At 39.4% G+C, this 14,304-nt stretch overlaps 1 protein-coding gene across 4 annotated transcripts; it reads right to left on the bottom strand.

The window, feature by feature from the left end:
* Positions 1–6,669: 6,669 nt before the first annotated feature.
* Positions 6,670–13,773, bottom strand: Mbd3l1 (methyl-CpG binding domain protein 3 like 1). 4 transcript variants are annotated; one of them, XM_021172933.2, is made up of 3 exons: positions 12,785–12,832; positions 11,943–12,001; positions 6,670–7,401 (listed from the first exon to the last, which is right to left on the bottom strand). In XM_021172933.2, exon 3 carries the CDS (start codon positions 7,381–7,383, stop codon positions 6,823–6,825), a length of 561 nt encoding a protein of 186 aa, XP_021028592.1. In that variant the 5' UTR covers positions 7,384–7,401; positions 11,943–12,001; positions 12,785–12,832; the 3' UTR covers positions 6,670–6,822. The 4 variants fall into 4 exon arrangements, with proteins under 4 accessions (XP_021028592.1, XP_021028593.1, XP_021028594.1 ...); XM_021172934.2 differs by having other exon boundaries at positions 12,744–12,818; XM_021172935.2 differs by lacking the exon at positions 12,785–12,832 and adding an exon at positions 13,711–13,773 and having other exon boundaries at positions 6,676–7,401.
* Positions 13,774–14,304: the final 531 nt, after the last annotated feature.

Genomic DNA, 14,304 nt, shown 5'->3' with positions numbered 1-14,304 from the left:
GCCAACACAGAATGAAAGACCTTTGGGGGATGTTTTAAACTTTTTTGTCTTACTGAGTTTTGGGGGTTTTTTTTTCTTTTATTTATTCCTTCTGAAAGAAATTATTATGAATACGTGGCAGATGATAAAAAATTATAGAATCATAAATGATTGCAAGATGATAGATAATTCAGATTCTTAGTAATAGAAGCAGAGAATAGGTTACTGGTGAATTACAGGCAATTTTATATGTGATTGAAAAGTAAGTGTTTAATAAATATTAATTAATTCAGGAAGAAGGAAAATAAGAGATATATGGGTAGAGTAATAATTGAGACAAGAGCAGGAAGAAGGGGTTTTTCTGAACAGAAAAAAAAAAGAGGAAAGATAAACACATTAGGCCTTTGGCTTTGGCCGTGTTTTCATTCCTGATGTCTCCTCTACCTGGGTGACTGGCTAATATATACTTATGGCTTCTGCTGATCTTCACAGGTGACTGTCTGCAGGAGAAAAAAGGAGGGAGACTACCAAGTTCAACGTCATCGTCTAGCTTATTATTTGTCTCACCTGGACCTGAGGAAGTTACAGTGATTCTACCTTCCAGTGATGGTTCTTCCCTAGCAGGGTTCAAAGAATAAATAAACCACATTGGTCAGACTCAGCATCTTTGACTTTCTTGACCTGATCCTTGTGCATGTCCCTGGGGACTGAGAAATGCCTCTCGTTTGCTAAGCTCTAAAGGAGACTGTCCATTATGGTCTGTACCCACATAGTATGTCATTCTTCAGAGACAGCAGAAGGGGTGAAACTGGTTGTATTAGTTACTTTCCTTGCTGCTAAAGCAAAATATCTCACCACAGCTACTTAAAGAAAGGGTTAGTTTGGCTTACAGTTCCAGGGCAACATAGTCTTCTTTATGGTAAGGAAAGCATGGTGGCTGGAGCAGGAACCAAGCACTAGCCATCTTAGATTTCTCTTAAATGAATATTCTCTGAACCTATCTTCTGCAGGACTTCAACTCAAATCCTCTTGGGTTATTACCCTCTTCCCATTGTGGGTCATCCAAGATGGGAAGTAAATGAAGAATAAGTAGGTCAGAAATGAATGACTCCACAATCAGACTCAAAATTTGGGACCTGAGCATTTTATGGAAGTCTGATTCCCTGAATAATGTCATAGTTTTCTAAAGATCATATCTGGTTTGAATGGAGGAAAAAATCAATAAAATATTGGGGAAGATAATGATGGAAAGAGGCCAGTGATTTAATTTGTTTTTCTTTTTTTTAATTGGATATTTTTTTATTTACATTTCAAATGTTATCCCCTTTCCTGGTTTCCCATCTTAAAAACACCCTTTCCCTATCTCCTCCTCTCTCCACCTGCTCTCCAACCCACCCACTCCCTTTTCCTAGTCCTGGCATTACCCGACACTGGGGCATAGAAACTTCACTGGACCAAGGGCCTCTCCTCCCATTGATGACCAACTAGGCCATCCTGGCTACATATGCAGCTGGAGTCATGAGTCCCAACATGTGTATTCTTTGGTTGGTGATTTAGTCCCTGAGAGCTCTTAGGGGTATTGGATAGTTCATATTGTTGTTCCTCCTATGGGAATGCAAACCTCATCAGCTCGTAGGTCCTTTCTCTAGCTTCTTCATTGAGAACCCTATGTTCAGTCCAATGGATGGCTATGAGCATCCACTTCTGTATTTTTCAGGCACTGGCAGAGCTCTCAGTAGAGAGCCATATCAGGCTCCTGTCAGCAAGCACTTGTTGGCATGCACAACAGTGTCTGGTTTTGGTGGTTGTATATGGGATGGAACTTCAGCAAAGTAGATGGATATTAAATTAACTCAAATCAGTGGCCTTCCTCTACTCAAAGGATAAACAGACTGAGAAAAAAATTAGGGAAACAACACTCTTCACAATGGTCACAAATAATATAAAATACCTTGGAGTGACACTAACCAAGCAATTGAAAGACCTGTATGATAAGAACTTCAAGTCTCTGAAGAAAGAAATTGAAGAAAATCTCAGAAGGTAGAACAGTCTCCCATGCTCATGGATTGGCAGGATTGATATAATAAAAATGGCCATCTTGCCAAAAATAATCTACAGATTCAATGCAATCCCCATCAAAATTCCACCTCAATTCTTCATAAATTTAGAAAGAACAATTTACAAATTCATATGGAATAGCAAATAAATAAATAAATAAAATAAAAACAGGATAGCAAAAAATATTTTCAACAATAAAAGAACTTCTGGTAGAATCACCATCCCTGACCACAAGCTGTACTACAGAGCAATTGTGATAAAAAACCAAACCAAAACAAAACAAAACAAAACTGCATGGTATTGGTACAGTGACAAGCAGGTAGATCAATGGAATAGAATTGAAGACCCAAAAAATGAACCCAAACATCTATGGTCACTTGATCTTTAACAAAGGATCTAAAATCATTCAGTGGAAAAAAGACAGCATTTTCAGTAAATGGTGTGGTTCAACTGGCGGTTAGCATGTAGAAGACTGCAAATCGATCCATTCTTATCTCCTTGTACAAAGTTCAAATCCAAGTGGATCAAGGACCTCCACATAAAACCAGGTACACTGAAACTTATAGAAGAGAAAGTGGGGAAGAGCCTCGAACATATGGGCACAGGGGGAAAATTCCTGAACAGAACAGCAATGGCTTGTGCTGTAAGATTTGAGATTTGACAAATGGGATGTCATAAAATTGCAAAGCTTCTGTAAGGCAAAGGACACTGTCAATAAGACAGGGCAACCAACAGATTTGGGAAAGATCTTTCTTTTTTTTTTTTCTTTTTGAGACAGGGTTTCTCTGTGTAGCCCTGGCTGTCCTGGAGCTCACTTTGTAGACCAGGCTGGCCTCGAACTCAGAAATCCGCCTGCCTCTGCCTCCCGAGTACTGGGATTAAAGGCGTGCGCCACCACGCCCGGCTTTTTTTTTTTTTTTAAAGATTTATTTATTATATGTAAGTACACTGTAGCTGTCCTCAGACACACCAGAAGAGGGCATCAGATATTATTACGGATGGTTGTGAGCCACCATGTGGTTGCTAGGATTTGAACTGAGGACCTCTGGAAGAACAGTCAGTGCTCTTAACCACTGAGCCATCTCTCCAGCCCCGGGAAAGATCTTTACCAATCCTAAATCTGATAGAGGGCTAATATCCAACTTATACAAAGAAGTCAAGAAGTTAGACTCCAGAGAACCAAATAACCCTATTAAAAAAAAAAAACAAAAAAACTGGGGTTCAGAGCTAAACAAAGTATTCTCAACTGAGGAATATGGAATGACTGAGAAGCACCTAAAAAATGTTCAACATACGTAGTCATCAGGGAAATGCAAATCAAAACAACCCTGAGATTCTACTTCATACCAGTCAGAAAGGCTAAGATCAAAAATTCAGGTGACAGCAGATGCTGGGGAGGATGTGGAGAAAGGGGAACATTCCTCCATTGCTGGTGGGATTGCAAGCTGGTACAACTACTCTGGAAATCAGTTTGGCGATTTCTCAGAAGACTGGACATAGTACTACCTGAGGACCCAGCAATACCACACCTAGGAATATACCCAGAAGATGCTCCAACATGTAATAAGGACCCTTGCTCTACTATGTTCATAGCAGCCTCGTTTATAATAGCCAGAAGCTTGAAAGAACCCATATGTCTGTCAACAGAGGAATGGATACAGAAAATGTGGGACATTTACAAAAAGGAGTAATACTCAGCTATTAAAAACAATGAATTTATGAATTTCTTAGGTAAATGGGTGGATCTAATGGATGGATCTAGAGAATATCATCCTGAGTGAGGTTACCCAATCACAAAAGAACACACATGATATGCACTCACTGATAAGTGGATATTAGCCTAGAACCTTGGAATATCCAAGATACAATTCACAAACCACATGAAACACAAAGAGGAGCAAGACTAAAGTGTGGATACTTTGTTCCTTCTTAGAAGAGGGAAGAAAACACCCATAGAAGGAGTTACAGAGACAAAGTGTGGAGTAGATACTGAAGAAATGACCATCCAGAGACAGACCCACCTGGGGATTCATCCCTTAACTTGTTTTTCATCTTCATGTGCTCTGAACACAAGTAAACAATGTAGACTAGTTACACAAATGTCTTGCCTTGGATTTAACAGAATCCATTAATGACATCTACACATTGTTATAATTTTAAAAATCCATATATTTGTGGGTCTGTTTATCCATGTGTTATGTCACTTCTATGCAGGTGCCTGCAAAGGCCTGAAGAGCATGTCAGATGCCCCAGAAATGATTGTTGTGTTGGGAGCAACCAGATGTGGATGCTGGAGATTGAACTTGGGTTATCAGGAAGAGTCCTATGTGCTCTTAAGCTGACCTCTCCACATTTTAAAAATCCTAAGTGACGATAACCAATGGCTAATAATCAAACTGACAGTAATACCACCATTGTAAACTTCCATTGGTGATATTCTTTCACCTCAGTCTACTTAAGCAGTTTTTCTTTGAGAGTAAACACAAGATGATAATTAAAATTCTATTTACAATTATCATAATGTACTTATAGTTATACATTAGTTAATAATTTTCTAAAGAAGCATAATTTAATTTTATTGAATCATGATTGTAGATCTGATTTTTAGTTGTGAAAATAACATCATATAGTGGGAGACACGATTTAGCACATGTTAAGCACAACAGATGGTAAACTCTGTATATGATCTCTTTGTTATATTGCCCCCATGGATTAAGTATCCCTTCCAAATCTGCATGTTAGAAATGCAATCCTCAAGTGTTTTGTAGTTAGTTTCTCTAACTTAAACATTACCTTTAGGGTGAGGAAGAATCCAGATTCTTAAGAAGTTGGTGCTCACGCCGGGCGTGGTGGCACACACCTTTAATCCCAGCACTCGGGAGTCAGAGGCAGATGGATTTCTGAATTCGAGGTCAGCCTGTTCTACAGAGTGAGTTCCAGGACAGCCAGGGCTATACAGAGAAACCCTGTCTTGAAAAACAAAAACAAAAAAAAAAGTTGGTGCTGGAGAGATAGTCCCACACTTAAAAGCACATACTCTTCCTATTCTTTTCCCAGTATCCACACTGGGTAGCTCACAACCACCTGTAATTCCAGCCACTCTCCTCTGACCTTTGAAAACAGGTGTGCTTACATATGTATATGTACACACAGACACATGAGCACACACAAAAATAAATGTTTATTTTTTAAAAAGATATTGATAACTGAGAAAGTTAGATTCACAGGGTCCCTTTCCAAGGATAAAACACAGTAAATAAGTGCTGGCCACAAGAGAATATCCAATGTAGCTGCGTGCTGATTCTGTGGTTAACTAACTAGACAGGTGGGTTAGTTTCTTTGGTCTCTCAGGGTTAAGTGTTTGCATTTTACCAGGAAAACTCATAGCTCACTAAGGCAACAGTTTTGGAAGTTGAGAATAAGAAGCATTCTGGGAATATGGGCTCCCTCTATCTCCATAAATGGAGTCAAGTTGCTATCAACAAAGATCTTGTGAGCATGGGTCCGTTTGCCTCCTTTGCTTCCAAATAGAGACTGCATTTTTCCTCTTATGTCCTTCCTCCTTCTGCCAGAGGAAAATGAAGCTAGAAGCTGCACTTCAGATGCCACTACCCTGATCTTGGAATTTCAAATCTTCACAATTGTGAAAGAATAAATTCATTATTAGTTGAGTGGCATGTGGCTTTCTTTCTGTTATAGCACTATCCCCTGGACAAAGACATCATCCTTGTGTGCTTTGTTTACATGCTATAGCTGAAGGATGAAGACTCAAAGACATGAGATAGCCAGAGCAGGAAGGAAAAGAATTACTTAAACTCAACTTATTGATGTATACACACTATATAGTAGAGAGAGAAGCAGCCTGGAAAAACAGCACACACCTGTAATCCCAGCATTCAGGACACTAAGTTAGGAGGGGTACATGCTCTAAGGCAGTCTCAGCTACTCAGTAAAACCCTGCAGAGAAGAGAAGGAGGAAGGGGGAGGGGGAGGGGAGGGGAGGAAGCAGAGGGAGATGGGGAGGGAGCAGAGGGAGAGGGAGAGGGAGAGGGAGAGGGAGAGAGAGAGAGAGAGGGAGAATCTAGGTACACAGACCAATTCAAAGTTAATCTACCACAAGTCTTCACTGAGCACTTATTAGTCTTAAAGAGATCCAAGTTTGGTGCCCAACATGAATCAATGGCTCAACAGCTCCAGGAATTACACTGCCCTCTTCTGGCCACTGCATGCAACTACTCTCATGTACTTTTAGCACAGACAGGCAGACATAATTAAATATTAATTTAAAATAACATATGTTTATTATTCCAAGTATATCTATGTACTGTGTATGTGTGTACCTGGTGTCCATGGAGACTAGAAGGGGACATTGGATCCCCTGGTGATTGGAACTGCAGAGCGTTGTAACCCACTATGTAGACTTTGGGAATTGAACTTGGGTCCTCTGAAAAGCAGCCATGCTTTTATTCACAGAGGCATCTCTCCAACTCCTTAAATAATTAAAAATAAAATAAAATAAAAAATTACTCGGCTGGGTGATGTAGCTCTATGAGTGGGAAGTTCAGTTCAATCTTCAGCGTAAAGAAATAGGGGGATAGAGTAAGAGGAAAAAGTAGTAAATTATCATTGGTATTTTTTGCATTGAAGACTTTTAATAAAGTATTGTTAAGTTGAAAGTTTCAAGGTCTCAAAACAACAGCAAAAGATACTGCAAAGAGGTGTTAAAACAAAGCCATACCCCATTTTATCTGCAGTATTTCTCTCCAGCTCCGCCCCCCATTATGTTTATAAGTTCGCCTTCCTTGACCCCCTCACTGTCTCCATCTCACTTGCTAGCTTGTGTGCAATCAACGCCACTGCCAGTCTTTCCCTTGCTATTTTCACTTTCCTTTCCTGGTTGATAATATCCTGTTCGGTGACCAGAAATTCTTTGCAAAGGATCTGTGGGCCTGCTTCTGGAATCATCTTTGCCAAATGTGAAGATGACTCAAGGGTAGGCACAGGTTTGGTGTCAATGCTGGTGGCTTGAGTGTCTGAAGCAGAGACAACTGTGTCGGTTGGTGTAAGATCTTTCAAAGCCTTGGCAAGATCTGAAGTGCTCAAAAGTTCTCCTGTACTGCTGTAGGCTTGGAGTCCTTGAAGTCTCTTCTGCCAGCAGGCTTGTTCTGGCTTCTCCAAGGTCTCCTCCCACTGATAGTATCTTACCTCGTTGCCCAGATGGGAGGTGATTTTAGTGACTGGCCTCTTGAATGTATAACTAGACATCCTCAAGGGGATTGAAGTACTTAAACAAGGCTTTGATGGGTTCTCATAGTCACATTGTTTCCTCTGTGAAGTCTTGCCCATCTGACTCCGTTATTAGCACTATAAGCATAAGTCATGAAATTGGATAAATGTGATAGAAGGCTGCCTTGCTTTACTACTCATGTGATACCTATCAATTATTAATGCTGCTTGTAATATTCACCTTCCTCCTCTCCCTCTAGTGACACATTTGATCTGTATTCAGAAACATCAAGCAGATCTAAGTTGAGCACAGAAAGCTCAAAGTCAAAGCTCTCCCACAACTTGGCAAAAACTCACTTTGCTTAGTGTATTTTTAGGTTTTTTTGGCTGTACTGACAAGTGCTGAGTCCTTACATTCCCTGCTATGATACACAGTCCCCAGTTTTCCTCTAAGTCTCTAATATTGTCAATCTTCTGTGTTATTTGACTATTTGACTATGAAGTTGTTATGAACCACTTGATTTTTATAGCTCTTTTAACACTTAAGTCAATAGTGAAATTAGATTGTAAGAGATAGAAGTTGGGAAAGACTGCTACAGAAAGTGTTTCCTGAACATGACAGGGCCACTGTAATTGAACTCACAGCAGCTTTAATTACTTGTACAAAACCTGTACAAGATTAGGCTAGGCAACATTACAGCACAGGTGTGGAAGAAGCTCATGGCAGCTGATGGCTGGTAAGGGAGGAACAGTGAGTTTTCTTCAGGGATGTGGCCCCTGGTGGGTTGCTCCAGTCTATAGCCCTTCACCCATGCACATACTGGGAGCACTGATAACTTTCAGTAGGTTAAAAAAGGACAAATAGATGTTGGGTTAAACAGAGGAGGGTGTGAAGTAGAAGAAGGATGTGATCAATACATTGTATACGTGTATGAAACTTTCAAAGAATAATAAAAATAGTAAAATTACCAACAATATCACTCTTGAAGAATCACTATAAAACCTGAGATGTATTTATCAACCCAAATGGTCATGTTAAAAATAAGTAATTTAGAAAGTTTATTCACACAGGAGCAGAAAAAGAAGGAAGGAAAGAAGGAAGGAAGGAAGGAAGGAAGGAAGGAAGGAAGGAAGGAAGAACTATATTTACCCACTACCAGATTTTGATTTCAATTTTATAGAACAAACAGCATTATTTCTCCCAATCAAAAGCTGACTCCTAGCTACTTATTTTCACATTATTCTTCTTGGTATATTTATTTATTTTTATTAACACACATTAACTACACAAAGGGACTTCACTGTGATATTTCCATATCAGTGAATCATGTACTTTGATCATAGTCACAAATGCTATTGCTGTTATGCCTCTTCTCCCTCCTCCTCTTCCCATTACTCTTCTACATCTCTCATTTCCCTTTATCATGTCATAATTTATTTTATAGTTTAAAACAGACTTTCTGTGTCAAGATGACTCTCAAGGTGTGAGGGTCCTTGCTGGTAACCTGAGTGTAACCCACATGGTAAAGGAACAAAGCATCCACTCCCATGGGATGAACTCTGACCTCCATATGCTTGTCAAGGTACACATATCTAGAGCCCTCCCTGCCCCCACCAAAAAGAATACAAATGTTAAAACTCTTTTAAATACATAGGTTCAACATAAGAGAGAATCTGGTATTTTGTCATTTCTTTTACACGTATATGAGTAGAATGTGCATGTGCTTATGTGTTTGCATGTGTGTGCGTGCACCTACATGTGTGCCTGTGGAGGCCTGAAGTTCACATCAGACGTCTTGTGCAATAGACCTCCACTTTATTTGTTGAGGGAGGTCTCTCATTGAAGCAGACCCTCAGTAATTTGAACTGTGTTAACCTGGCCCAAGAGATTTCAAATGAGAAGAATTTCAAAATGTGGTATAAAGACTGTTTTTCTGGTATTTTGGTGAAGAATGTGGCTACTTTTTTCCCTTGCCGGAAAAGTCTGCCTGAGGCTAAGGTGAAGAGACTCAGAATTAACTGCACTGACAAAGGAAGTTTCAAAAAAGCTCAGCAGAGATTTTGTTCTCTGGTTAAGTCTTCTGAAGAGAAGTTCGAACAAGCATAGCAAGCTTAGAAAGGAAAAATATAAAATATATGGTTCGAGTATTAAAGGGGTACCAGGAAGTGAAATGGAGCAAAATCCTGTGTTCTAGGAGATAACAGATTAAGGGAGTGGGACCTTGGGGCAAGATCCTCCCCAGCTATATTTAGATCCAGGCATAGTGGTATATACCTTTAATCCCAGGAGACAGGCATGCTGATCTCTGTGTTCAAGGCCAATCTACAGAGCAAGACCCAGGATAGCCAAGCTTAGGCAGTGAAGGATTTGAAAAACATAAAGCCAGTGACAATGTAATAGTACAAGAGGGTTATGTTCTAAATCCTGAAAGCAGCAGAACTCGGCAGCTTCAGCCATGTGGCTCTGGCTCTAGAGTTAAGAATGGAAGGAATTACTGGGACAATTGATGCTGGTTAGCTGAAGCTAAGAAATTAGCAGTGATTGTGAAGAGACCAGCATTACTGAGGTGAAATCTTCTGGGAAGTGTTTCCTGGGAGCACAAAGAAGCTGTGTTCCAGAGATAGCCAAGGTTGTACCTTGTGCTGCAGCTGGACTTGGTAATGTGTAATAATCACCCAGGTCGAACTGGTTTTGAAGGTATGAAGGTGGCATGAAGAACAACTGAGGCTTGGCACTGTGAGAGGTCATGGAAGGCCATTGGAGAAGGTATAGCCTCAACTCTAGTTGATGGCCCAGGACTTAAGGGTCATGCAAAGGATTTGAGGCTTGGCACCCTGAAGAGAGCCTATGAGAGGCTATTGGTGAATCCTAGTTGGAGTGGAACACCCCAGTGTATTGGAGATGTCAGTATCATGGGGTGATCACCAAGAAGAGCAGCCTTAGTGGAGTGGATTAACCTGAGCTTAGAGTGCTACAGAGGGCAGAGCTGGAGAAGTGATGCCAAGCCCTTAGGAGGAGTCCAAAAGATCAAGTGGAAACCCAGACATTGAAACAAGAAGCTGTAACATTGAAATTGCCTTGGAGACTCAAAGATGTTAAAGATGCCAGAGCCATGGGATACATGTTGAGGAAAGCTTCTAACAGGGAGTGGAACCAGCCCAGGAGAAAACAGTTTGTTGCAGTCAACAAAGATGAAAAAGGAGTAGAGATCTGAAGACTGCTTTGACATCATCCATGGAGATGCAGAGTTTGGAGTTTGCCCAGCTGGTTTCCTGCCTTGCTTTGGGAATTACAGTTAATTAGTTGGATAATCTCAGAAGAGACCTTGAACTTTGGACTTTTAACATTGCTGAGACTGCTATAGACTATGAGGACTTTGAAAGTTGGACTAAATGCATTTTGCATTATGCTATGCTTAAGTATGGCCCCCATAGACTCATATTTTTGAACAAGTCTATGAGGGCCAGGGAGTGGAATGTGATGTTTGTATATTCTTGGACCAGGTAGTGGCACCATCTAGAGGTGTGGCCTGGTTGGAATAGGTGTGTCACTGTGGGTGTGGGCTTAAGACTCTCATCCTAGTTGCTTGGAAGTCAGTCTTCCACTAGCAGCCTTTGGATGAAGATGTAGAACTCTCAGTTCTGCCTGTGCCATGCCTGCCTGGATGCTGCTATGCTCCCACCTTGATGATAATGAACTGAAACTCTGAACCTATAAGCCAGCCCCAATTAAATGTTTTTATAAGACTTGCCTTGGTCATGGTGTCTGTTCACAGCAGTAAAACCCTAAGACACATGCATACTTGTATATCTATATATTCCTAAATATAAACTGGCTTTTATGTGGGTTCTGGGGATTCAAACTCCAATCCTCATAATTGTACAGAAGTGTTTTATCCACTGTGCCATCTCCTAAGCCTGGAATTTGTCCTTCCAAATCTGACTTCTTTCCTTTAATATGATCTCTAGTTCTATCCACTATCTTGCAAATGGCACAATATCGTTCTCCTTTATGGCCAGCTATGGAGGTCAGTTGATAGAGTGCTTGCCTAGCATGCAAAAAAAAACCCTAAGTTTCATCTCCATAAAACTGAGTGTAGTCAGTAATGATAGGCATTTGGGCTATGGAGACAGGAAGACCAAAATTTTAAGGACATCCTTAGCTACACAGTGAGTTTGAGGCCAGCCTGGGCTACATAAATCCCTGTTTCAAAAATAAAAAATTCTATTGTATATATATATATATATATATACTCATTTTCTTTATCCATTCATATGATGGACATCTTGGCTGATTCTAAAGCTGGACTTCTGTGAAAAGTGTTCTTTCAGATTAACAAAGTACATTCACAGATTAGTATAATCATGTGGTTCTTATATATACTGCATTATAATTAAAGATTTTAGCATTTTTACAATTTTAACATTTACCATTTTCTTGTGTTAGGAAGCTTCAGATTTTTCTTAGTTCTTTATGATATATATATGAGATTTGGTGAATTACAGTCATCACTTTGTTACAAAATATAAGACCCTATTCTTCCAGTGTAACTTTGGTACCCATTCTCCAAACTCCCTCCTCCTGATACCACATCAATATTTGCCTCTATGGTCTGTGATCTCAATAGTTCCATTGGTATTACTTAAAAAAAAAAAAAAATTCCATTTATCTTACCTACCTTGTAAAACTTCAAATCTGGAAGATTGCCATCATCATCATACCACAGTTATTGCCAGTCTTAAAAGTTAGAAGAAAAAACACACAACATACTATTTTGGTGCTATTATAAATACAAAAAAAACTAAAACTAACATAGAAAAAGTCATAATGCCTGGGCATTTTCCTTTCATTTTTATGTTAGTCTGTTGGCTGAGTGAAGTCCCCTTAAGCCTGTTTGACACTTTCTCAATTTCTACATTTTGTCATTTCCACTTCTAGTTCCACTTCCCGTTGCTTTGATAAAATACCTTGGAAAAAAAGCAATGGATGATAAAAGGAGTTAATGTGCCTTACAATTCTAGATTGTAGTCCATTACTGCAAGAAGTTAAGGCACCTATTTACATCTACAGTCAAAGCAGAGAAATAAAACCCTTACACACTTATACACTCAAGTCCCCTTAAAACTTTCCCAGTATTTCATGAAAAAACTGTAAACTAGGCTCAAGTTTTAGGGGTCTAGTTGGCATAATTTCACATATCCTAATCTGTTTCTATTTCTTACAATTCTGTTGATACTTTCTATCTCCCAATCTGAGATCCCTCCCCCACACATCTTCCTGTTTAGTAGTAACCTTATGCCTACAGTATACCAAGAAGTCCTTCCATCTTCAATGTCTCTTTTTCTAGGGAACCCTTCCTTCAGTATTTGAACATGTTTACATTTCTCTGAACTATATAAAAATCACTTGCCTAACCTTCACTGTCCCTTCCTCTTAGCAGAAGGAGACAGCTGTATTATGTTTTTCTGTAACATCTTACCTCAAATCACTTCTGTATTATGTTTTTCTATAACATCTTACCTCTAGCCGGCTACCTGGACTACTTGGAACCTTCATATGCTGTCATCATTCTGTGGCTCTTTCTCTTGAAAAGTCACAATGACCCTTTGTTATTAGATCCAAAAGGAACGTTTCACATAATCTTGAAGTGGAAAGAATTTGGAGCTACTCAGAGATGTGAATCTTATTTTACAACTTGAGGGACATGGTGTGTGTGTGTGTGTGTGTTAACTTTGTTTTCTTTTCTTTTCTTTTTTTTTTTTTTTTGTCCTTTTGGGATGCAAGGGGAATATGTTCTGGCTACACATAATTATTGTTGGCCTTCAACTTCCTGAATAGTTCAGGCTGGCTTCAAACTCATAATCCTCTTGTCTCAGTCTCAGCCTCTCAAATGAATTACTATGTTCATAAATAACAAGAATAGAGAACATGTGTATGTGATAAAATTCAACTCATCTATTGATATGTGCTGTTAACAGAAAATACAAACTTAACTTTTAGGATATATTTTTTTTAAAGATTTATTTATTACTAAGAAAAGGAGATGGAAGAGAAGGAGGAATAGGGAAAGAGATAGGGATGGGGAAAGAGTGAGGATGCTCAGATGATCAGAGAAAGAAAAAACTCAGAGTGGCTACAGGTCATATTCTTTTGATTTAAAAATTATCATAAAATGTACAGAACATAAAATATACCCTCTGTCCATTCTTCAGTGCCTGGTTCAGTGACATGAGTATCTTCACATTGTTGAAGATATTCACCATTCACCTGAAGAATTGCCTCATTTCCCAATTAGAAACTCTTCTCCTACTTCCCAATAGGAAAAGCACACTAACTCTGCACTCGTCTTCCTAAGCTAGGATGTCCACTGTCCTATTTTCTGCTTACTACCGTAGTGACAGTTGTATACAGAAATAGATAGCATTTGTCTTTTATGACTAGCATACCTTACTCAACAAAAGGTTTCATTTGTGTTGTACTATATGTCAAAATTCCCTTCCTTTTAAAGGCTGATTCCTATTCCAGTCACAGGTAACCCAATAATGTAAAGAGTGAAGTTGCTGGCAACTCATTGCCCATTCTGGTCCCCTCGCAGATCTCCAATGAAAGCTGACGATTGCCTGTAGCACATTTCTTAGCACATGTATAGTTGCAGTAGACATGCAACCAGGAACAGAAATCTATCTGTGCCTGGGAATTGAAGTTGTCATCTTGGCTTCAGTCAGCCTTGCTGATCACACTCAGCATTTGGTCCTTGTTTTCATTCCTGGGAAAAGATTAAATTCAAGATAAACCCTTTCAACCAACAGAACACAGAATGTTTAACACCTATATATTTATAAAGGTTGAAACAATGACCTCCAACACAGTCTATTGTTAGTCTGTGCTAAAAAAAACCAAACAAACCTATTTTATCAAATATGCATATAGTGGGCCTGAAAGATAGTTTAGTGGGTAAGGATGCTTGTCTCTGAGCCTAACAACATAAGTTTGATCCCTCCATCCCACGTGATGTGTAGGGAAATGGCATCAGGAGACTG

This window comes from Mus caroli, chromosome 9, assembly GCF_900094665.2.
Source record: "Mus caroli chromosome 9, CAROLI_EIJ_v1.1, whole genome shotgun sequence".
Classification (NCBI taxonomy): domain Eukaryota; kingdom Metazoa; phylum Chordata; class Mammalia; order Rodentia; family Muridae; genus Mus; species Mus caroli.
The sequence above is the reverse complement of the archived record's forward strand: the minus strand, read 5'-3'. Positions and strand labels throughout refer to the sequence as shown.